The 26522-nt window shown below is 34.4% G+C and overlaps 2 protein-coding genes across 4 annotated transcripts in view; both read right to left on the bottom strand.

Annotated features, from left to right (window-relative positions):
• Nucleotides 1–26522, bottom strand: part of LOC129944690 (serine/threonine-protein kinase tousled-like 1-B) — a 251720-nt gene that overhangs the window by 199851 nt on the left and 25347 nt on the right. The window lies entirely within an intron of this gene.
• LOC129944692 (uncharacterized) lies at nucleotides 9542–10483 on the bottom strand. Its single transcript, XM_056054316.1, has 2 exons — nucleotides 10060–10483; nucleotides 9542–9999 (listed from the first exon to the last, which is right to left on the bottom strand). The coding sequence occupies exons 1-2, from the start codon at nucleotides 10459–10461 to the stop codon at nucleotides 9559–9561; spliced, it is 843 nt and encodes a 280-aa protein (XP_055910291.1). The 5' UTR covers nucleotides 10462–10483; the 3' UTR covers nucleotides 9542–9558.

Raw genomic sequence — 26522 nt, 5'->3', positions numbered from 1 at the left:
AGGTTTGTAAGTGTTGAAGCAAAAGCAGTTCATAAATATATTATTGAATTTTTTAAATTAATTTTTTGAATTCACTTAAAATCTATAACTAAATTAACTTTTGGTATAAAACTAAATATATTTTCAATTTGATATTAAGTAATTAAGTCTTAACTTGAATTAAACAATAACATTCTAAAATGTAAATAAAAAAATCATTGCGAGTATAGCTTAAAATGTGAAGATCCTAAAGATGTACTAAAATTAAACTTTCAAATTTGCCGCCGCTAAAAATCATCGGCCATCTTTTAATATAACAAAAAATGTACTAAAACTAAAAAAACAAGAAAGAGGAAGAATAAAATAAAAGAAGTATCGGGGCATTCAAGCACTGACCACCTTAACGAAAAGTTTAACTTCGTTTGTTTTTTTTTTCTTCTTGCGTGCTTTTTTTTTGGAATCCGCTCCACCGTCGTCGTCGCTTTTTTTATTGGTGGAATTATCCGAAGACTTTTTATTTTTGGAAGTAAGTAGAACAATTGATAAATCGCTATGCTTACAGCAACAGTAAGTTTTCGTTAATGTTGCATTTTTATAAAAAATGTATTGAATGTCAAAACCATTATTTTGTGTGAGATAAAAATAGTTTGAAGCCAATATTTTTACATTTTGAAAACATATTTGATTCAAAAGTTTACCAAAGTTTAGTTTTTTTTTTTAGGTTTTTATTTTTTGTAAAAAAAAACACTGCCAATTCCATTTTTCTCAAAATTTGAAAACAATATTTTTCATAAAATTAAATTAGTTTAAAGACTTAATCTTAAATTTTTGATTAGATATTTGAGTCGAAAATGACTTAATCCTCAATTTTTACCAACTTTTAGTAATGTTTTGTGTAGGTTCTTATTTTTTGTAACAAAATAACTATCAATTTATTTTGTCTCTAATTTTAACTGAATGTTCATAATAATATTTTTAAAAAGGTCAAATTAGTTTTTTTACCAATTTTTATAAGTTTTGTTTTGTTGACAAAAAAAAAACGTTCAATTTGATTTTTCTCCAAATTTTACCAGATGTTAAAAACGTTATTTTTCATTGCACACAATTATTTTAAATTTTTCGTTAAATTTTCGAGGTGACAAATATTTGTTTTTCAGTTTTTTTTATTTATACAAAAAAAAAACCGTAGGTTAGATTTTTTTTCCAAAAATATATTTCTTTGGTATCACGTTACAATGTATAATATAAAATTTAATTCAAGTCCATGGCGTTATTGGTTCGTAAGATAAATACAGTACTGTGCAAAACATTTGCAACTAGAACCTAAAACATTTTTCTTTTTAAAAAAACAATCGTTTAGAAAATCAAACAGCAAAATTCTTTCTTTAGTTTTCTAAACTCTTTTGATATTACGTTATAATTGTTGGTAAAAAATTAACACTCTTCACCTAAACATAAAATAAATAACTAAATACTTTCATAGTTGGTCAAATTGCTGTGCAAAACATTTGCAACGTAGATTTAACAACTAAATTTCAAACTGTTTTCTTATTTCAAGGCAAGGAAATGTTAATATTTTATTGCATACCCTTTATTTTTTATAACGGTTATATATCTTTTGGGCATTGAAGCAATAGGGTTTTTAATAAACGTTTTTGGATATCATTCCACTGCCTTTGAATTCCAGCGAAATTTCAAATTCTTCTCTTCACAATTTTCCACAGGTTCTCTATTGAGTCTAGGTCTGGGGACCATGGTAAAACCTCAATATTTTTTTCTGCAATCCATTTTGTGGTCAACCTCGACTTGTGTTTGGGATCATTGTCGTGTTGGGACGTCCATTTCCCAGACTTCACTATGCCGTCACCTTGTCGAATTAGCCCGATTCCTTGGCCAAAGAAGCAGCCCAAGACCAAAATTGTGTATTATAGATTTAGCCTCTCACCCCTTGGCCTTCTGACATGTTGTTTCTACCCGATCCGTGCATATTATATACTTTGATTCGTCAGAAAATAAGACCGTTCCCCATTTTTTGGGACTCTAATTGAGATGAGTTTTTGGAAAAGCCAAACGAGCTTTCCCTTTTTTTTAACCATAAATGGCTCTTTTGCTATTTGAAAACAATGCAATCCGACCTGCAGTGTGCGGCGTCTGTTAGTTGATGGGTAACCTAAGTACAATTTCGAACCATATAGCTCGGATTATATGGAGTCTCGATTCATTCGAGAAAATATGCGTCAAGACAAGGTATAATGGTCATCTTCTGGTGAGCCCAAAACATTACTATGCTAGTTATTTATATTTTCATTTTCATGATTTTAAACCATATTTATTAAAAATAATCGGTGTTCAAGAAAAAACAATTCAACTGTCAAATATTTCATCTTCAATCATCTTTTACTGGCATAAAACCTTTCCACTTTTGATGATTCTACGAAAAGTTGATTTTTGAATGGGATATTTCTTTGAAATTTCTTTTTGTGATGTTTTAATTTTTAAAGCACTCAAATTTCTGGATTTTATTTTTTATAATATTTTTTTCCCGCGATTTTTAAAACAAAATCTTTTTTTTTTTCAATTTAAAAAGAATTTATCTTAAAAAACCGTTTTATCGATCAAAGTCCGGGCTAAAACTAACTAAACAAATCAAATTACACGTATTTATTACCAATTTCAAAATAAATCAGATTAACCTTTATTAAAATGAGCCGAAAAGAGAATTGGCCACTAGTTGCAAATGTTTTGCACAGCTGGAATCATTATTGTTTTTGTAAAAGCAGTGCATTAGAAGAATTTGCCTGTGCTTTAAGATTATGAACAATAAGGTGACACATAAAAAAGTCTAGAGCAATACAAATAATTTGATTGGAACAACTTTAATATATAAGAATGTTCGAATTTTTGAATGGCGGTTATATTTGCAAAAGTTTTGCACAGTACTGTATTTAGGGTGAACTAAAATGTACACCTTTTTTCAAATTGCTATGGTAAAAAAAAACCCACTCATTTCTTTTGAGCGTCCTTTTTGCATCTTTCTGCATTATTATCTGTATAAAAAAATGTATTTAAAGTCGATATCTCGATACACACACACACAGACATCTTTCTAAAAATCTTTTATTTCGACTCTAGAGACCTTGCAACGTCGAGAAATGTCAAAATTTTCAATTTGACAAATAGGACCGATTACAATAACTTCCTATAGAAAGTTAATAATATTATTTTTATTAATTCATACATTTTTCCAGAAAAATCCAACTGTCAATATTTAAAAAAAAATAAGAATTACACAAAATAGGTAAAAACTGATGTTAGATTTTAATATATCGAGCATTAATGAAGCTTTTGAGTTCAAAATAATTTTATGCAACGTTTGTTGTTAACATATATAGTCTGAGAAAAATTCAATCAAACTTTTTTTATCACATGCGAAATATTCTTGCTAACTTTTAGTTATTTTTTTTTTAGATCCAGTGACATTTTTTTTACAAACAAAACACAAAAACCTTCAAACACAAAAAACTGATAAGAAATGGTTTCCAACTCAAGTATTATGAGAGATATTAGGCGTTTTTATTGGTAAATTTATACGCAGCGCAGCAAAATCTTACACTCTAAACAACAACAAAGAAAAAGTGCGGATAAGTCAAAATAGTGCATATAAATAGTTCAGATAAAGTTTTGAAATGCTTGGAATAGAATGACACTTCATCCAGTTCCAGAAATATTTTTTTACTTAAAGGTTGGTAGGATTTTATTATTTGGGGATGCGTTCGTATTTTTGTTGTGCTCTGTTTTCACTACATTAAAAATAAATTGGCTTGAAATATTAATCTACGGTTAGACTGTCAACGTAAATATTCAATGCGTTGACTACTTGACATCACCCCAAAAACCATCAATAATCACAGTGCTAACTCTAAATTTATTGACGTATGATGTGTGTTAGGACTCGCCCAAAAACCAAAGCGAAACATTTGATGCGAAAACAACACTTTTGCCATTGGTTGGGGGTAAAGGCTCTCTCAAACCAATGTGAAAGTGGCACATTCGCCGATGCGGCATTGTTTATTTGTCATTTTTGTTATCATTGTGAATGATTCGCCCTTCAGTTATCGCAGTGTAAATATATTTTGAGAAGAGAAAGTTTAACTGTGGCGCTGAATGTTTGGCGTTGATTTGTCCCCTTTCACACAGGAAAACTGAGTTGCCAGCAACTGGGAGCTTGTAGGCAAGACGGGCTTTCGGGGAAGGACAAAATCTCCCCTCACACCCCCCTCTTTTGGCTTTTAGTGCCTGTCTACATTAGATTTTTAATGCTGGGTTTTATTATGTTCGTTGAGTCTCTTTCTCACACCCTTGAAATCTATCGATCTTTCACTCATACAATACAAAATCTTTCAACTTGAATCCAAGAATTTTGTTTGCATTTGGGCTGTAATCTACCCATCTCTTTTTTTTCACTCACATATAATCTACCTGTCTCACGGCTTGCACCTTACATTACGAATTTAATGTGGACAGGCACTGACATAAGTCATTTCAATCTTTCAATTCATACTCAACCCTATTCTGACTGGACCAGAGTGTACATGGAGAATTAAAATAAGATAATAGTGAACATATGTTTTATTCACACTTTCCATTACTGCTCTTACTTTCCATTACTGCACTAGCTATAATTTACCAATAAAATACGCCTATTGACTTCAAATGTTTGTATTTTACACAAAAAGTTGTTATTAATATTTTATTTAGCTTTTAGAAAAATTTGACTGACGAATACGGATGGAAAGTTATCAGTGTGGGTTACATTTTAGCCTCTTTTTTAGATTTTTTTTCAAAACTGAAAATGAAGAACCCTTTACATGGAACAAATACTAATATTACAATTTTTTTGTATAAATCGTTTAATCCATCTTACCGCGTCCTTGCAACACGATTTGGACTTTTGAAATAGGTCAGGAAGAATCAAGTCTGTATGAATCCAATTAACTTACCTAAAAAGATAGAAAATAAAAACATAAACACACAATTAAAAATATTATTTAAATATTATTTGTATTAAACTATTTAATATGATTCATTATTTTTACAAATAAATAAATAAAAAGGTACACAAGTCGAGAAATCTATTCACATATTGGGTTTTCAAATCTTAGTTCAGTTCGGTTTTTAGGTGCAATTGGTTAGGGTACCGAACAACCTGCTAAAATTTAAGATTTTCAAAAACCGTCATTAGAAATTGTAGATGAATTGTTTTAAATAAAAAGCAAACGAAAGAAGTTTAAATTTGTAAATAACTAAATATTTAGAAAATTATTATCTATTAAATTTCTTAACGCTTAACAATAGGTTGTTTTATATTTTACGTCAATATTTTAAATAAAGCCCCAAACCTGCAGATGCTTCTGTTACAAATCACCAACATTTATAAAAATAATAAATCATAAAATTGAAACGCACATAATTTTCTCAAAAATACAATATTTATTATAATTAAAAAATATATTAATTTATACAAAATTTACATTTATTCCTCTTTAACAACTACATTAGAAACTATCGACGCTGGTGCATTTACAACGTCGTCGTCGGCCTCTAGATCATGTCCACCTGTCGCTCCTCGACCGTAAACACCCATAATTAAATTGAATGCAACATTTTCCATATGATGCTGTGCAATGTGAATTTCCATTTTGCTTTTACCACTACTTCGCAATTTATCGGCAATATAATCACCATAAACTGAAAATTCATCACGTTTAGTAACGACATCTATCAGCTGTTTCATACAATGCAAAGTGTCTTTGGCAAGTTCGTTAGTTGGTTCAAGTTCAAATTTCCCAATTGATTTGTTTGTTAAAGAGCGGTCTTCCACTTCACTTTTATCTTCAGGATGTTCATCATCGTCATCATCAGGTTCCATCGAATCATATAACATCTGTAAATTTATTAAAGAATTAATTTTCAATAAAATTCTTTGAATGTCCTGTTTTTTTGAACAACCCGTAAATAAATATGAAAAACTATGTTTTTATGAACTCACATCTGATTCAATTTCAATATCGGTCGTGTCACAGCCACTTTTTTCGACTCCATCATCTATTTGACTTGACAGAAACAACAAGGGTGTATATCCAAACCAATTGCATTTAGGCCTAGTGTTTTTATGGGAGTCTCTTATTTTCTTGTGTTCTCTTCGAAATTGACATTTAAGACCTTGCAGCTTTTTCTCCACTTCAAATGGGCTAACAGAATACTTTTTGGATATTTCCTTATAAATTTCACTTTTCTTACTACGAAATCTAAATAACGGTGAACTCGAATCCCATAAACAAGGATTTTCACGTAGATCTTCGATTAATTGCAATGTTATTTCCGTATTCCATACTGACATCTTGTCGGCGAAAGAATTGTCAAAAAACTAACTAAATTTAAAAATAAACCGAGTGCACATATACTAACATAAAAACGGGTATGATGAGTAATAATGCTTTAGTATATTTTATACAATCAAAAATATAGACAATGGTTATCTCTCTCGCACTTAACGAACACAAATCTGACATGTTTTCGTTTCGTATTTGTCTTTATACTGTTTGCAAACAAAAATGGAAAAAGTAGTTTAGGTATCCTATCCAAATCCAACGGTTCTGGTGGGTAATAAAAAAGGCTGAAACTTAACAATAATACAGTGAACATCAAAAGTTAATGTACACAAATTATCATCTAAATGTTAATGCAAAATTATTATAAAATACCTGTTGAATACAGCTGTGGACAACTAATTAGAAACATTACTTGCTTGTCATTTCCACATTCACTTTATCATGTGTGACTAGAATAGCGGTATCCAAAACGGTGTAATGCAAGCGTTATTAGATGATTGTTTGAAAAAGCATCATTTGTGCATAAGTCTTTGCAAAGTACACAATAAAATCAAGGTAGAGTGTAAAAAGTGTTCGTTTCAACTGGTCAGATAATTAGAAACAGTTAAATTACATTTGATTTGGGTGAAATAAAAATAATCTTTTTATTTCGCATTGGTAAGTAGAAAATTCTGAATTGTCTGCAATGTTTTTAGAGAATAATTCTTAAATTTTGGAGGTAACTGCAATGGGAAAATTAAAGAGTTGTGATCTTCCTACAAGGAAAGCGATTCTTCAGCTTTGAAAGCTTACATCTCAAATGAATTGTTCTGTAAAGAAAGTTTTTAATGCAATTTAGCATTTTCAATACTTCAGGACTGCTGAAAATGTACCGTGTAAAAAACGGGCCCGTAAGACAAGCAGCCAAACAGATCGAGTGATTAGTAAGCTGGCCAAAAAAGACCCAAAAATAAGCTCCACAGAGATTCAACGCCAACTCTCGGTAGCATTTGATGTCCCGATAGGGCGACGCACAATCAGAAGAAGATTGGTAGAAGTTGGGTTGCATGGTCGTGTTTCTCGGAAGAAACCATTAGTAACCGCAAGGCAACGTAGACTTAGAATAGAGTTCGCAAGATCACACGCCAACTGGACAACAAACGAATGGAAGTACATAGTGTGGAGTGACGAAACTAAAATAAAAAGGATGGGCCAATATGGTGCACGATACGCCTGAAGGCCAAAAGGAACAGCGTTCCACCCTAAATACGTTTTGCCAGTAATTAAGCATGGAAGCGGATTGCTTAACGTTTGGGGTTGTTTCTCGTGGTGTGGAGTTGGCCCAATCCATCGAATCGATGGATCGCTGACAGCCGTTAAATATATTGACATTCTTAAGGAACGATTAGTGGATTGGGCCGATGAAAACATGCCAGTGATATGGAAGTTTCAGCAAGACAACGACAGTTCTTTAGGGACCAATCGATACAAGTTCTGGAATGGTCATCATCAAGTGCAGACCTTAATCCGATAGAGCATCTTTGGGCCGATGTTAAAAAGATGTTGCTCTCTAAAATAACTCCAACAATGATGTTCTTTCGAAGGTAATAACGATAATAAAAAGCTGCTTGGAGGGCTATACCCGTAGAGCAGTGCAGGCGGCTTATTTCATCAATGGAACGAAGATGTTAGGAAGTTTTGAAGTAAAAAGTCCTTATAATTTTTTAAGAACTTGATTTTCTTTCCAATTTCTCAAGTATGTACTTTTAATTCACTTAGTAAGTAAGTTTTAGTAGCAAGTGTGATCATTTTTTGCTTTTATTACATCCTGAAGGCGGTTTTTTATAAAGAGAAATTTTATTCCATTCTTCCAATATAACGTCTTGTAGCTGGTTTTTATTACTTATCTTTGAATCTCGGACCTTTCTTCCTAAATAATCCCAAAGGTGCTCAATGGGATTAAGGTTTGGGGATTGGGGAGGATGAGGCAATTGCGATTTAACATTATAGAGGAGCCACTCCTTTACTATCCTTGATGAATGTTTAGAATCGTTGTCTTGCACAAGTACAAATTCGTCCTTAAGGCCAATTTTAAAAGCACTGGCTTTCAAATTTTCTTTTAAAATTTGTAAATATTTATTTTTATCTATTGTCGTTTCTATAAAAACTGAATTTCCCACACAATTGGACCTGTTTTACCGTTGATTGCAAATTCTTCACATCTAATGCTGTGTTTGGTTTCCTCCGTCTGACTCAAAGACATTAAGCTTGATCTCGTCAAGAAATAACACATTCTTCCAAAAATCATCTGGTTTCCAAACGTATACATTCGCATAGATCAAGCGTTTTGAAATGTTTGCTTTTGAAATATAGGTTTTTTTTTTAACAGTGCGACCATTACATCCCTTTGAATGGAGAGAGTTCCGAACAGTTTGAGGGTTAAGCGATATTCCATCATTTGCTTGAATGTCAGCAACTATTTTAGAAGCACTTAACTTGAGGTCAGTCTTTACCATTCTTTCAATTTATCGTTCCATATGAGCGTCTAGTATTTATTTTCGACCCCTTCTTGGGGCCACTTCAAAGATTTTGTTTTCAAATAATTGTTTTATACATATTGAACTGTAGACCGTGGTCTAACAATAGTTGACTTCATCTCAGCATAACTTTTTCCGTCGTTTCTTAGTTTAAAAATCAGGTTTCTTTCTTCAAGAGGTACTTTTTTATGAAAAGCCTCCATTTTCAAAATAAACTTAACAAAATTAAAAAGAAAAAAAAAAACAATTGATGTCGCAATATCATTACAGTACACAATTTACATTTAAAAAAGAACCGTTATTTCCATTTTGATAGAGAACAGAGAAGTGTACGAACATTTGTTTTTCGACATCCCTGGCAAAATTCTACTAACGATAAAAAAAACCATGAGGCAAAGCTCGAACATTTTGTTGCATTTCCTATTATACATTATAATTTTATCAAATAAAGTCAATAAGCTCAGATTTGTGGTAGGAAGTTCATAGTCTAAGGGAACCCCATTTATTTTTAATTACTGGACGTGCAATTTTTTGATGTAGTGTAATTGCATTGTACTTAATTCCTCCCAAAGGCATCCATTGAATAATAAATAAATAAATACAAGTTAATTGCTTACAAAATATTATTAATTTTATTTGACATAAATTAAAAAAATAATCTGAGGTAAAATTCACATCTTTTCCTCTTTTAGTGCAAAATTAGGAATTTTTGAAGTTGAACCATTTGATGACGGTGGCGTTATCGTAGCTCCTCGTCCATAGACACCCATTATCAAATTAAATGTTACATTATCAATATGATGTTGTGCAATGTGAATTTCTTTTTGGCTTCTTCCACAATTTCGCATCTTATCGGCGATATAATCACCATAAACTGAAAATTCATCATGTTTATTAACGACATCTATAAGGCTTTTCATGCACTTTAAAGTGTCATTTTCAAGTTTGATGGGTTCAGTTTTGACAGATGATTTTTCAATGACAGTTTGAGATTGTGAACTAATGATTTTGGTATTGTGATCTATTTCAGTGCGATCAACACCGGTTTGGGCTTGTGAACTAATGCTTTTGGTGTTGTTATCTGTTTCACTGCAATCAACGGCCTCTAACATCTGTTTATTGAATTAATTGAAAATTTATGAAAACAAAAATATATTCTTTTAAAAACTCACATCTAATGATGACTTAATTTCAAGATCTGTAGTGTCATAAGCCAAGCTCGATATTTCATCTCCTTCATGATATGTTTGATTTAATAGGAACAACAATGGCGTAAATCCAAACCATGAAGATTTCTTATTTTTCCATGCTTCATCGTTTTCACCGGCTTCATGTTCTCTTAATTTCTTGAGTTCTCTTAGGAATTGAAATTTGAGGTGGTGCAGTTTTTTCACCAATTCGTTTACACCAACACAATATTTTTGAGCTAATTCATTGTAAATTTTAAGTCTCTTGTCACGAGATTTTTGTAATGGAGGTAGTGTATGATCCCACAAACAAGGATTTTCGCGGAAATCATCGATTAATTTTAACGTATTTTCCATGTTCCATTGTGACGACGACGACAGTGACATCCTAACTCTGAGAGAACTCTCTAAAAACTGAAATTGAAATGCCAAAACAATAAACATGCGGGGACGATACGAGTCTACTTTAAAAAACACATTAATTACTGATTGAAAAAAAATTGTTTTCTCTTTCGCACATATGAAAGCATTCATACATGCACAGGTCCATGAAAATGCATACACATAAATTAGCATTTGTTTTGTATTTATACTGTTCGCGAACAGAATTGAACAAACATTTTTACAGTGATGTTCAAATGTTTGTGCACACTTTGGTTTAAATTTTTAACTAAATTGTTTCATTACATAATTTAAAGATGTAATTTAGAATTACAAATTTTTGTATACATGGAAATGTAATCTAAATTTTGGTGTTATAAATAATTGCAGTAATCAATAGCTTCATGAATTCCAACTTTAAAGTCTTGAATGGGTTGTGGGGCAGACTTCTACAATCAAAGAAAACAAAATTTAAAGGTGTTAAATCACAAGAAGTCGGAACCAGCTGCTGCTGCGTAAATAATGGGCTATTCTTAGTTATTAAATAAGTCTAGATAGATCGATAGATTAAAAATTGTATGTTCTTAAAAAAGTGGTTATAAAAACAAGATAATGCTGGTGTTGAAAATTAGTTAGAACAATAACTTGTTTAAGTTGTCTGTCAGGTTAAAGTTTTACGATTTATATGACCATTCCTGAGCCCAATAAATATTCTAGAGCTGGGTAGACTGAAAACTTTTCGCAAATATTTCAAATTTATTTCAACGGTAGTAAAAAAACGCTTTTGGAAGACCGGTTTCGATGTTTATAACGTAGTTTGGTGTATTTTCTGGTAGGTTGAAAAATCTTTTGACGAAAAAGCTTTGAAGCTTTTCACATTGTATGTACTCTTTGTACCCCCATACTTGAGCACAGTAATACATAATTGATCTGGCGGCTAAGTTATGGACTTTAAACTTTGCTGAATGTGACACTAACTTATTTTTCAGGAACTTAGACCAGGTTGCGTTGATTGCATTTTTTGATGTTTCAAGCCTCTTTGTCAGATGTTCAGACCAAGACATATTAGATATGTATTTATAATGGTTTGTTATTTTTACTTCTACATCTTTGAAATTCCATTTTTCACTTAATGCTCTTCGGCCTCCATTCCTAAAAATAACAATTTGAGATTTCTCAAGATTAACTTCAGGGTTCAAACTTTAATTGTTTGAAGTAAATCTGGACTCTCAGCCAAAATTACAATATCATCAGCACACAAAAGAACATTTATACCGATTCTTTCCACATGTATTCCGATGGGGATTTCAGAATGTAGGTCATTTAAGAACAAAACAAAAAGCGAGCGCTTAGACGAAGCCTTGTTTCACCCCTTTGCTCGTTCTAAGGAAATTAGAGGTACTGCTTCCATCCCATGCGGCGGCAACTGTATCTTGGTATAAAAGTTTGATAATTGTATTCATTTTCATCGAGATGGCAGTAAGTTTGTGAATAAGAGCTTCTCTGTTAATATGTTAATGTTTCTGGCCTGGAATTCATTGAGTAGTGAGGCGGTTTAGAAGAACTGAGGTGAATAATTTGTAGAGGGTATCTAAAAATGAAAGCCCAAGATAGTTAGATAGAAGACTAGCGGCACCTTTTTTGAAGATCGGAAAGATAATTGATTTGTTGAAGGATGTTGGCATTGTTTCTGTTTCGTAAATTCTTTTTAGGCAAAGTATGAACCTCCCCTTAAATAAGTCTATATCTAACGCGCCCTAATGACGTTTTGAGTACTTTCAAAATGTTAAAGGTTAAAATACAGTGGTAATGTAAAACCAAACGCCCAAATCCTAAAGTGTCACAAGGCCAAAAATTGGTCACAAAACCCAAAAAGTTAAAAAAAAAACACAAAAAACGCCAAAATAAATTCTAAATAAAAGAAGGCCCAAATTAATTTTTAGTTTTGAATTTGGGTTTTATGTCCAAGAGGTTGGACTTTGTAATATTTATTTTAGACATTACGATGATCATCGATAAGCGGCATGCATGTAACCCAAATTATAAAATGACATAAAAAGCCCAAAAACAATGTCAGATTTCCCAAAGGTTGAAAAACGCGGCATTTCTTGGGCAATATATCAATTCGTAATTTCGGCGTTTTGGACTGTCATGACAGAGGTCTTCGATCCCGGTCTATGCCATTTAAGGTTTTTTCACGGGTACTGGCTCTTGCGAGGAATTGACAAATTCTCCAAGAGTAATTCTTGTCATGAAAAATGCTTTCTCAAATTAGCCGTAGGACCCTTCCATTCCTGACAACAGTACTTGAACACAGTAATGGTTGAGAGTTGTAAGTCACTAGGCCCTAGTTTTCAACAGACTGTTTCGCCACCTTTAAAAATCATTTGGACTATATAAAATTCGTGTTGGGCTCTGTGCCATTTTTTTAAGTTTTTGAGCTATAGAGCAATTTTTTAGGCGATATGACATTTTTATCATCAAAGCGTTAATTTATTGGGCAATAAATCCAAACGCTTCTTTTTATTTCCGATTTCATAAAACCCAAAAAGTTTCAACACCCAAAGGTTCGGTAATATTGCACAAACCGTACAACAACAAAATTTTAATACTATTGTTTTCGGCAATATGATATTTTTAATTGGGGCCATAGAGTTTTGGACAAAAAGATCGACTGCTGAATACAAACCAGTAGATAAGGCTAATGGCTTTAAATGTTTTAAAATAAATTAAGACCTACATTGTTGGACAAAGAATTAGCTCAAAAAGCCTTTTTTCGGTTCATGATACTCTTTAATAATGAGAAGTAATAATTTAAAAAAAAAGTTTTATATTTTGAAATTCTAGGTAGTATCACCCTGTTATTTCTTTCAAATATCCCGTTACTTAGTTATTCTCTTATCTTTTCTAAACGCAAACAATGTGTATCATTCAAATTATTGTGGTCATACAATTAGCACATGTTCTAAGAAATTTTTTAAATCAAAGTATAACTTTTTATTTGATGAAAATTGAAATTTAAGTAAAAAGTAAGTCGATTTGAGTGTTTTATTCCATAATTAAATAATATTTATTAATATTTATTGTAAGTGTCTGAAGTTGATCACATTCTGGTTTTGTTTTTTGTATAGAATTTTCTAATAAGATGTTCCATTTTGAATAGACCACTATTTCTGCCGCTGTCACTTTTGGGGCTGTCATATCATTTGCATTATTCCTAAACTTGTTTTAATGCACCATTTTTTTTTAATGCAATTTATTTATTTTTTTAAATCGAAAATTAAAGATTTTGCAATTTATGTATAAGAATAATATAGCGACACTTAAAATCTTTTTTGCAACATAATTCCGACTTTATCTTCTTCTCTTATGTGTCTCGATGTGAAATAAAGTTTGTTTGTTTGCCTTTCCAGCCCATCATCAGTGGATATAAATTAAATAAAACACACAAAACCAGACATTAGAAAATGAAAAAAGTGGAAAAATGTAGAAAAACAATGAAAGGGGTCAGCAAATCATGGAGTCAATGACATTGCATGAAGTACGCCGACGAGTATACGACAACAGCGCCACAATGACGTTTGCGCTTGTGTTTTGTGATTTGCAAAACAAGTTTTACAATATTGTAAACGAATGGCTAGTGTTGATGCCATTTTTTTCTTCAAATTGTTTTGGCCATTAAATGCAGCCAAAGGGAACTTAACGAAATAGATTAAAAAGTAACGTTAAAATGAAAAACAAACGACTAAGAAGAGAATTAAATTGATTTACTATTTTTAAGGTGCGCTGATTGGGACACTTACTTATTATAAATAAATCAAAATGTCGGCCTTTTTGATACATTATTGGTTTTCCATTGGAAAATAAAATACAATATTACTTCAGAAGAAAGGTGCTCCTCTGAAAAATAGGTATTCTTTGGGTTGAATAAAGTAAAAACAGAAACGATTAAACATTCCCGAGAAAGTTGTTGTCCAAACAAAAATTTGCACGACTGGATCCCACGAACTTAGTCCAGTATCCAAAGACTATTTACAAACAGAACTTATTTTTTTATTAATTACCAATAAATGAAGCCTGTCTTAAAAAAAATTAAATGACATGTAATCAGTGAAAAAAGCATTGATTTATGAAATTGTTTAAAATTAATTTTTTATTTATATAATTGTTCGGTTTTAGTTTGAAAATAATTTTAGTACGCAGATTTTTAAAGTAAATTAATATAAGTTTTACATTTAATTTTCGCTAAAAATTATTGAGCCGTATTATTGAAAGAAGCTAAGTCAAGAAAAAAATGTTAGGCAACATTTGATAAAAATCAATTCCTTTTTGAGAAAATACGAATATTCTTTTTTTTCTAAAAAAAAACAGTATGGGGACTACTGTTGTTTTTATTTTAGAAAACAAAATAAAAAAAAAAGCTTAACGCGAATTAGCTCAAAACGCTAATTTCCAAGTTTGAACACAAACCAATGATTTTGGCTTCTTGGTGGCAAGTTGATATCGCCACGACGAGAAACTACGCGGCCAGGAAATGTCTCTTGCAATAAAACCATATTTGCTCGAGTTGTGTGGCATGTGGCACCGTCTTGTTGAAGCCACATATTCTCCAAGTTGTATTCTTCAATAGCAGGCAAAAAAAAGGCGGTTATCGTAAAGCTCCGAATGGACAGTGACAGTCGTTCTATCTTGGTTTTCGAAAAAGTAAGGTCCAATCACACCTCCGGATCAAAGAGCGTACTAAACAGTGATTTTTTGTAGATTTAACGGACTCTCTTCAATTACTTGAGGATTCTCAGAACCCCAAATACGACAATGTGCTTCGTCTCAGAAGAAAATTTTGTTCGAAAACTCGCCGTTCCCCACCTGTTGTTTAAGTACCCATTCGACGCATCTACATTGTTAACGGTACGCCATAATAATCCGTAAGACAGTCCTATAACTCCTGAGAACGACGAGGATTCCACATATTCGGGTCTTCGGTAACACTTTACTCACAGCAGCGATATTTTCAGTGGTTCGAGGCACAGCCCTTACAATATCTGTAACCAATACCACAACTCAGTTGTATACCCGTGGCATGATGGTGAGTGCGTTAGACTGTCATGCCAGAGGTCTTGGGTTCAATCCTTGCCTGTGCCATCTAAAGTTCTTTCACGTGTACTAACTCTTGCGAAGAATTGACAAATCCTACAAGAGTAATTCTTGTCATGAAAAGTGCTCAAATGAGCCGTTTGGATTAGGTCTAAAACTATACGTCCCCTGCCAACAGTACTCTCACACTGGAATGGTTAAGAGTTGTTAGTCAATAGGCCCTAGTTCTCAATGGACCGTTGCGCCACCTAATTTAGTTATCAACTTCCCATAGGAAGTTATTGTAATGGGTCCGATTTGTCAAATTGAAAATTTTGACATTTTTTGACGTGCGTACGTTCGTACGTCCATACGTTGGTGACATTTTTGTCATCGTCCATATCTCAAGAACCAGAAAAGACATCGACTTCAAATAAATTTTGATATACAGATAATAATGAAGAAAGAGCTCTCAACAAAATTGTGTTGATGGTTCAAAAAAAGGTGAACATTTTGGTTAACCCTAAATATTTCACGAACCAATGAAGCTAGAGACTTAAATGAATTTTTAATTATATTGTAACGTGATACCAAATAAAAAACAAAAATCCAATTAACGGTTTTTTTTTAAATTTTCATCTTCAAAACAATTTTCTGCAACGAAAAAAAAAAACGTTTTTAAATCTGGCAAAATGTCTAGAGAACTATATTCGCGTAGTACGGCTAAAGAACGAATCTCTGTATTTGACACTACGACCGAAGTTGGGCTCGAGGTTATACTAATGTGCATTCCTAGAAGCACGGGTATTACGGTTAAATTGTTTAAGGAGAGGAATGCAACTGGCTATTTCACTAGAGCATAGTCCGTTAAAATAACGGTAAAAAAGGGTGTGGCAAGAAACCTTGCGTCGATGTTCGAGTGATGTAAACGAGTTGATGATGTTAATGTCACCAATTATTTTAAAAGCTCTTTTTTGAATTCTGTCCAAGAGGCTTAAATAAGTTATTGGAGCACGAGCCCAGAGATGAGAGTTATATTCAAGTTTCAGACGTATATAGGTTTTGTAGATTGTAGCTAGATCAGAGAGAGAGACAAATTTCTTGCAACGTCTCAAAAATCCTAGAAATCTCTGCATTTTTGCAGCATGTATGTGATCGCTCCACAAAAGGTGGTTGGTGATGCACATTCCGAGGATGTCACGATTTTCCGTTTCGTTGATATCTCGCTTTAACGATGCAAGACAGCATTGCGTTTTCGAAGCATTAATTTCAACACGATTTTTTATTCCCCATTGTACAATGCTGTGTAGGTCGGAATTTAATGAGCTTATCATATTTTGCCGTTGCAGTTCGACATCCGAAGAGCAGGGTTGTGAGTCTGGAAACGAATATAAAAAGCTAAGAGTGCTATCATCAGCGAAACAATGTATTGGATTAGAAGTAGCAGACAGGAAATCATTTATAAAAATGAGGAAGAGGGTCGGAGACAAAACGGAGCCCTGGGGCTCACCAGCATTTATTTTATGAGTTTCAAACTTGAATCCGTCCAAAACAACTTGTATCAAACGGTTCGAAAGAAAATTTCTAATCCAACGAAGAAGAGATTCGTCGCTACCGAAAGCACGCATTTTCGATAAGAGAGCAAGATGACAGACTTTATCAAACGCCTTTGAAATATCAAGTGCAATAATCTTTCTGTCTACAAAACGATGTAAAGATTTGTTCCACTGTAAGGTGAAATGAACCATGAGATCACCAGTGGACCTATTGCTACGAAAGCTGTATTGCCGGTCATTAAGAAGCTTCCGTTCCTCAAGATATTTCTTAAGCTGATAATTAATCAGCGTTTCCATGACGTTCGTGCTATCGTTCGGTAATTTGTGAGAGAAGAAGATTCGCCTTTTTTTGGGATTGGCTGAACAAATTCAGTTTTCCAACTACTCGGAACAAGCCCAGAAGATATTATAGACATGCTTAACGTGAACACCTTCCGTTTAGGACTCATTTCACGGTGGGCCTACCCACAATATCAGGACCAAGAAGAGTGTTGGTCAACACCCCAGGTCAGTACAAGTACTACCCCAGTACAATTTTCACAGTCATGTGTAAGGCATGAACTGCACCCCTTGTTAAAGAGCGAGGTCTATCTTGCACCTCTTGTATTCTAAGGGCCATAGGTGTTAAACAGTACCTTTAAAACACCATTTAGCTCCGCATACGGCAACCACAGCGAACTGCCCTCTTGGTTAGGCCCCAATCCTTAACGAGAATGCGCCTAACCACCTGCACGACCGCGTTCAGTTTATTTTTCACCCAGGTGAAATGTGGGAGAAAATTCAACCTCTCATCAAAGGTGATACAAAGATACGTAAATTTCTTCACATAGCTTAGGGAATCTTCGCCAACTCTTACAGTAGGATTTCTTGTGTCCGATAATTTGCCTTTCAGCAACATTATGGACGTCTTATCGACCGCTATTTCAACACCTACATTCTCGCCCCAAGCACGCACTCTACTCATGACCTCCGTGCCCCTGCGCTCTATGATGGCACGAGATTGGCCTTCAACAAGAACAAGGAGATCATCAGCAAAAGCGCTACAACTAACGCGCTCGAATTCAGTGCTAACACTGACAAGCAGGGGATCCATCATCAGGTTCCAAATAAATGGACCTGCAATCGACCCCTGCGGACAACCCCGCTCTACCCTAACCGACACTTCATCTAACCTACCAACTACTCTGGCCTTCCTATTCGAGAAATAGCTATCCCAGAGAGCCAGTTCATGACAACCGACCTCGACTAACCTCGACCTGACCGAATTCCAATTTAAGTAATCGAAGGCCAAAAATACCCAATACGTATTTTGCCGTCGATTCCCTAACATGACGCTGGACATGAATCCAAGCGTCAACTACACTACAACCTGCGTGAAGCCAAACTGGAATGGGCATGGCTCAGGCACCACTTCCATCAGTCTATTCACCATCACTCTCTCCAGTACTTTGCCAAGCACTGGAAGGAGGCTGATGCCGCGATAAGAGACTTAAGAAGCGGAAGTACCCTTGCACACTTCCATTCCTAGGGAAAGTACCCTAGCCTAACACAACTTCCAAAAAGAATCTCCAAGTATTCCGGAACAGCTGACCATATGGCTTTCACCATTTCGCCAGTCAGTCCATCAAAACCTGGAGATTTCTTCGATTTGAGCATAGCTACTGCTATCTCGATTTCAACAAAATCTTATCTAGGAGCACTTGGCAGCCCGCCCGCCGACACGGGGCATCCAATTGCTCAGCCCTAGGGAACAAAGATCGCATAAGCGCCCCTACACTATTTTTCCACGTATCATGGACTATACTTCCCATTTTAATACACCCTATCTCGTGGGTTCTCCTCCCCCACATGGGTCATCTCTATGCCTTTCGGTAAAAGATACCCAATTTTCTTCTTTCACACTACGGAGCCCAGAAGAATAGAAAAGATTGAAAAGCTTACGCAATGGTTTTGCTAGCGTGGAAGAACACCTCTTCAGAATAATAGCGGGGATACCATCTGGGCCAGCGGATTTATGAATGTTAAGATCTTTAAGAACTCTCGCTACAGTACGAGTACGAAAAACGATTGGTCCCATAGATTCATTTACGCGTTCAAGAACTGGGGGAGTCATTACACTATCTGGTAAGGTGGAATTTTGACGAAGTGCCTTGCAAATAAGTTGACTTTATCAATAGAGCTAACTAAAGGAGTGTCATTGACAACAAGCGTAGGAACCGAAGAAGAGGAAGAATTCCTCATGTTTTTACAAAAGACCAAAAATTCTTACTGCCTTTGTGACATTGTAGTATTTTTCGCCGTATTTTTTCTAAAAAATTCATGTAAAAATTTGTCCCTTCGACTATAGGCGTTGCAGGCCTTCCTGGCTTGCTTAAACTTTTTCCGGTTTTCCTCAGTTGAGTGTTGCTGAAGACCGTGAAATGTCGATTCGTCGCCGTTCGCAGCAATTGGGTTTGTGTTATTCGACCCCATGGAAGATTTTACGCAAAGATCTTGGTGTAAAACCGTATAAAATACAGCTCGTGCAAGAACTGAAGCCGAACGATCTGCCACAACGTCGAATTTTCAGTGAATGGGCCCTAGAAAAGTTGGCAGAAAATCCGCTTTTTTATCGACAAATTTTGTTCAGCGATGAGGCTTATTTCTGGTTGAATAGCTACGTAAATAAGCAAAATTGCCGCATTTGGATTGAAGAGCAACCAGAAGCCGTTCAAGAACTGCCCATGCACTGTTTGGTGTGGTTTGTAAGCTGGTGGAATCATTGGACCGTATTTTTTCAAAGATGCTGTTGGACGCAACGTTATGGTGAATGGCGATCGCTATCGTTCAATGCTAACAAACTTTTTGTTGCCAAAAATGGAAGAACTGAACTTGGTTGACATGTGGTTTCAACAAGATGGCGCTGCATGCCACACAGCTCGCGATTCTATGGCCATTTTGAGGGAAAACTTCGGAGAACAATTCATCTCAAGGAATGGACCGGTAAGTTGGCCACCAAGATCATGCGATTTAACTCCTTTAGACTATTTTTTGTGGGGCTACGTCAAGTCTTAAGTCTACACAAATAAGCCAGCAACTATTCCAGCTTTGGAAGACAACATTTCCGAAGAAATTCGGGCTATTCCGGCCGAAATGCTCGAAAAAGTTACCCAAAATTGGACTTTCCGAATGGACCACCTAAGACGCAGCCGCGGTCAACATTTAAATGAAATTATCTTCAAAAAGTAAATGTCATGGACAAATCTAACGTTTCAAATAAAGAATCGATGAGATTTTGCAAATTTTATGCGTTTTTTTTTTTTTAAAGTTCTCAAGCTCTTAAAAAATCACCGTTTATCTCTCAAATTAATTTCATTCATCCAATTTGTAAAAACTTAAGAAATGCTTAAAAATTTGTTGTGATTAAAAATCTATTAAACAAAACCTTTTCAAACTAAACTATTTCTTTGTGAAAAACATTGTTGTTAATTTTAATTTTTTTTAGAATAATTCAACTAACAACTTTTTAGACCCAACCCTACCCTAAGCAAGACAAATCGACAGGCGGAATGGGTCGTGTGGGTCGCCTCCCAACCTCTTTTTGTTTAATTTTCTTTTTATTCCAAGAAAAAAATAGATCAATCACTATTTTTTTTTAAATAAAACAAAAAAAAAAAAAACAATTTAAAGATCTCTCAAAATACTTCTTAATTCAATTTAATTATTAATTTTTTAATTTTTTTAAAATTGTACATTTAAGAAAACAAACATAAATTAACTCAAATTTATTTTACTATGTAATAGAATCCGAGCTTTTTAAGTAAAACAAATTAAATTAAGTTAAACAAAATTGAATTTAAATTGATGGTCGAAAACTAAACTTTAAGAAAAAATTGAAAAATTAAGTCTTCAAAGACTTTCTATCACTTTAAAATTAATGCAGTAAACCTTTTTTTTCTGCAAGTTTTATTTTCTGCATTCTTAACACACTCATACAGACAACACGCATACATCTACACAAAAACTTTAACAAATAGAATGTGAAGAGTAAAAGGCACCAAATACACTAAATAAAGAATAAAATCAAAATAATAGTTTGGGCGTATCCTTCGCATGCGAATAATTTCATTGAACAAACAAGGAGCAAAAATAAAACAAAAAAAAACAAAAACCAATTTAACGGTGTGGAAAGGAAAGAAGTTCGCGAAACATAAATCGCTAAGGAAATAACACAAACAAAAAATCACACAAGAGAAATACGACTACCTAGAGCGATATAAATATACATTGTTCGATGGGCCCTATACGAGAAAAGTTGACATAAAAAAAGCAAAACTTAAATAAGAAAAAAGGAACTTTTTTAAGCTTAAAAGTATATCTATGCATATGTACAGCTGTATATGTACATCCTGCAGGTTTTTTTTTTTTTTCATCCCACAATAGCACTCACCCATCTATCTTTTCCAGCTGCCTCTATAGTGCAACCCAACCTTTATCCAAAGCTATAGAATCAGAGGTATGGACATACGTACGAGTATATCACATGTATAGGCATAAAGAAAAACCCAACACATATATTAATACAAACATACATATACATAAACATTATAAGTAGGTTTTCCTACGCCATTTCATACCCTTTCTAAAAAAGAAAGAAATAAAAAAACAATCTCATATTCACTCTTCATCTGTCAAGGACTTTGAAAAAGTGAAGTATAGCGACCAATTGGTGTAAACGAGAAAGGGGAAAGGTTAGTCCTGCTTGCACTATGGTGATTTCATGTGTGTATCTATCCTAGTTCATAATAAATATAAATCAATTTTGCGAGTTGGTAAAGCTCGACAGGATTCCCTTGAAGCGACCCACACTGCACGAGCATCAAGTACCGAGCTAGCAGCACCGAAACACCACCACACCACACCGCACCGCATTGCCCCACCATGCCATGCCATGCCATTGTCGCATTTATACCAAGTCGAAACGAAATCACATTCTGTGAAATCGATCCATTCGCTCTTAGCCTCCTTTACCTCGCTATACTTTGGTGGAGTGCCACCCAATTAATGCCAGGAATACCACAACACTTCACTACATGTATAGCCTACAACACAAACGAGAGAATATGCGCCAACCGTTTTCAACGGGGCCAAGCTATTTCGTATCCTGATGGTCCTGGGAAATAATTTTCGGACGAGCTACTCCAGATGGTTCAGATGGTTGCTGATGCTGAGCTGCTATATGAACGGTTGTTGGGCCGTGCTCGTATCGGTCGGTCGGGTCGGTGGTGGCTTATGGCCACACTACATCTAATATTGTCGCTCCTTTTATGGCACTACAGACGCATATCCTTTATCTTTTTCATTCTGCTGTCTAAATTTTGCGATACGCACCGTATAGTACAGCTTACTCGTCGTTGCACACCCAAGGCTATGTACCTGCCTTCAAATGACGACCACGACAACGACAACGACAGCGACTACGACAACGACGACGACAAGAGCAATATTTTGCTTTTCCTTCATCGTCGTTGCCTTGTTGTTGGTATGATGGTCCTGTGAACAGCCCATCAGCCCATATTCAAGTTTCAAGCCTGACTTTTCCCAGCAACCACCGGAACAGAGCCCCATCCCCTAAACGAAAAGTTTAGATCCAAATATGTACGTAGTGCACTATTTCCACGGTTCCGCCTGGCAACAATATATGAGAATCTGGTTTTGGCCTAAGAAATTGTAGGTGTTTTGCCACTTGCTCGATGCTTTTGCCATATGCAAGTTGTACTATACTATACGGTCTATACTGTACACTACAAATCGTATACATCTTATAGATGTAGAGTTCGTCTTCGTATTATAGAAACTTGTAGGTAATATTTCAGCTAAAAGCTTTCCATTTTTTTCTAAGTTATTTTTTGAGTAATTTTTTATTTCTTAAATACTAAGAGATTGGTAACATATTTGGTACAATTTCGAACTTTACTTATTGTACTTTGAAACTATTCAATACCATCTAAAAGGGCGAAGTTTTGAAAACCGTTTTGTAAAATTTGGAAAATTCTCATTCCTATTAATAGCCGCGTTTTATTATCACCGTGATCGGATCCGGATCAGATCATGATAATAAAACAGCATTGGATCATCATATTTTTTATTATTTAAAGTTTGGTAGCAGTGTCAAATTCGTTCTTTCAAAAGTGACATTTCGAAGCAAAAAAAAATATAAACAAATACCCAAAATGGAAGCTGCTGTGGTTGATCGAAGTATTCATTTAAATTTGTATTTCTTTTCTCTTTTAAAAACTTTTATAATTTGCAGTTTTTATTTGAAAGTGATGAATGCGAAGAATCAAACAATTCAATTTTATCCCTATTGAATCTTATGGATGATGATTCAAGTTCCAGTTGTAGCTCCACAACTTCTGAAAATGTGCAAATCACAAAAATCAAAAAATGTTGAAAATACTTTTACATGGGAATTTTTTGAAATCATTCTTTAAATTGAAAATGGTTGTAAGAAACACTTAGGTGACATAAATTAGAACTCAGAACCGTCTGAACCATCTCAATTAAGAGAGTAGTTTTGAAATGACGGTGGGTTGTATGTAACACTTTTAAGAATTTTGTATGATTTTCTCTCGAAATTCTTGGAAGTGTTACATACAAACCACTGTCATTTCAAAACTACTCTCTTCATTGAGATGGTTCCAACGGTTCTGAGTTCTAATTTATGTCACCTAAGTGTTTCTTACAACCATTTTCAATTAAAAGAATGATTTCAAAAAATTCACATGCAAAAGTATTTTTAACATTTTTTTCTGCTGCAGCTTTCTCGATTTTATTTATGTTTTTTGACATTTAAAGCAGGGTTGCCCATAGAATATTTTGCTCAATGATTTTTTTTTGTTCCTTTTTTTTTGGGCAAAATATTACCCATAAATTATGTCAAATATACATTTTTTGGACTTAATTATTTGAATTTCACCAATTAATTAGTTTTGTTAAAATATCTAATTATTTCATGGATTATATACCAAATAAATAAATATAAAGCTTCTCGCTTTTTATTTAAAAAAATATTTTATTTCAGTCAAATTAAAATGTTTACATGGCAATACAGGTTTTATTTAATTTGTTTGCAATGATACCAACATTTACATGTGAAATCACAATGATAGAGCGCTCCTTGTTGTGAAAAAAAGAATTAAATTTTGGATCTCAAATTGAGATCCAAACACAAAGCAGGATCTTGTGTTGTTGTTGTAATGCATGTAAATCCAAGATCCAGATCAGATCATGGTGATAATAAAACGCGGCTAATGTTGTGTAGCAAGAAGTTTCTTCTGCCATTTCGGACTAAACAAACAATATTTGCATCCAAGCTTTGGTAGAATACTTGTGAATTACGTAAGCTCGAACTACGTTAAATTTCACTCTTTAAAAGATTATTTTGACGAAAATAAGGATTTTCGGACAAAATTTCAAGCGACGAAATAATGATTTCAGAAATCTGAATTGGTCGTTAAGCTTGAAATGTTCCGTCAACACAGTTTAAAGGGGTTAACACTCTGGTCATGTATATTCCGGCTTATCTTAGCTTTGGACATTAGATCTTTCGTTTTAAGAAGGTTGTGTTTCGTTTTGCATTAATCTCTGTCTGATTGATGCAAAAATGTATATTTACTCTCAAACTTATCAACACGTATGCACTTTAGACGTCAAAAATACTCCATTACCAAGATCGGAATCTCAGATTGACATTTCGGTTTGCCTACAAGCTAAGTACACACTAAATCTGAAAAAGTGTGCGTGAAATGGTGCAAAAACCAAACACATTCTCACATTTAGTGTTCCGGCCCATCAAAATGCTTCATTATAGTCTGCAGGCACATCTAAATGCTTTATTTAGAATTTTGTATGGCCCCGTTCAAAAACTAAACAATCCTAACCAACATAATCTGAAGTATTGACGGGGTCTTAAAGTGGAAGATTTGTATAGCTTTTTAATTTCAATCCAAATAAATTTTGGTAATGGATATAAAAGAAGATTGACCAAATAAACGGTGATTTTTTAAGAGCTTGAGAACTTTTTAAAAAAAAAAACGCATAAAATTTGCAAAATCTCATCGATTCTTTATTTGAAACATTAGATTGGTCCATGACATTTACTTTTTGAAGATAATTTTATTTAAATGTTGACCGCGGCTGCGTCTTAGGTGGTCCATTCGGAAAGTCCAATTTTGGGTAACTTTTTCGAGCATTTCGGCCGGAATAGCCCGAATTTCTTCGGAAATGTTGTCTTCCAAAGCTGGAATAGTTGTTGGCTTATTTGTGTAGACTTTAGACTTGACGTAACCCAACAAAAAATAGTCTAAAGGCGTCAAATCGCATGATCTCGGTGGCCAACTTACCGGTCCATTCCTTGAGATGAATTGTTCTCCGAAGTTTTCCCTCAAAATGGCCATAGAATCGCGAGCTGTGTGGCATGTAGCGCCATCTTGTTGAAACCACATGTCAACCAAGTTCAGTTCTTCCATTTTTGGCAACAAAAAGTTTGTTAGCGTTGAACGATAGCGATCGCCATTCACCGTAACGTTGCGTCCAACAGCATCTTTGAAAAAATACGGTCCAATGATTCCACCAGCGTACAAACCACACCAAACAGTGCATTTTTCGGGATGCATGGGCAGTTCTTGAACGGCTTCTGATTGCTCTTCACTCCAAATGCGGCAATTTTGCTTATTTACGTAGCCATTCAACCAGAAATGAGCCTCATCGCTGAACAAAATTTGTCGATAAAAAAGCGGATTTTCTGCCAACTTTTCTAGGGCCCATTCACTGAAAATTCGACGTTGTGGCAGATCGTTCGGCTTCAGTTCTTGCACGAGCTGTATTTCATACGGTTTTACACCAAGATCTTTGCGTAAAATCTTCCATGTGGTCGAATAACACAAACCCAATTGCTGCGAACGGCGACGAATCGACATTTCACGGTCTTCAGCAACACTCTCAGAAACAGACGCAATATTCTCTTCTGTACGCACTGTACGCATTCGTGTGGTTGGTTTAATGTCCAATAAAGTAAACTGAGTGCGAAACTTGGTCACAATCGCATTAATTGTTTGCTCACTTTATCGATTATGTAGACCATAAATCGGACGTAAAGCGCGAAACACATTTCGAACCGAACACTGATTTTGGTAATAAAATTCAATGATTTGCAAGCGTTGCTCGTTAGTAAGTCTATTCATGATGAAATGTCAAAGCATACTGAGCATCTTTCTCTTTGACACCATGTCTGAAATCCCGCGTGATCTGTCAAATACTAATGCATGAAAATCCTAACCTCAAAAAAATCACCCTTTAGTAAGCATTGAATTGACTTTTACTTACTTTACTTTACCGTCCGTCTATCTGTCTTTCCTGGCTCCTACAGTCCAAACAATTGTGTTGATTGAAATTAAG

This window comes from Eupeodes corollae, chromosome 2 (assembly GCF_945859685.1).
Source record: "Eupeodes corollae chromosome 2, idEupCoro1.1, whole genome shotgun sequence".
NCBI lineage: Eukaryota > Metazoa > Arthropoda > Insecta > Diptera > Syrphidae > Eupeodes > Eupeodes corollae.
This window is presented reverse-complemented; position numbering and strand designations above follow the sequence as displayed.

Coding starts and splice junctions, on each gene's coding strand:
- LOC129944692 (XM_056054316.1), bottom strand. CDS start 10,461: ATGTCACTGTCGTCGTCGTCACAATGGAACATGGAAAATACGTTAAAA. Junction 10,000..10,059: donor AAATTAAGTCATCATTAGAT/GTGAGTTTTTAA, acceptor TTCAATAAACAG/ATGTTAGAGGCCGTTGATTG.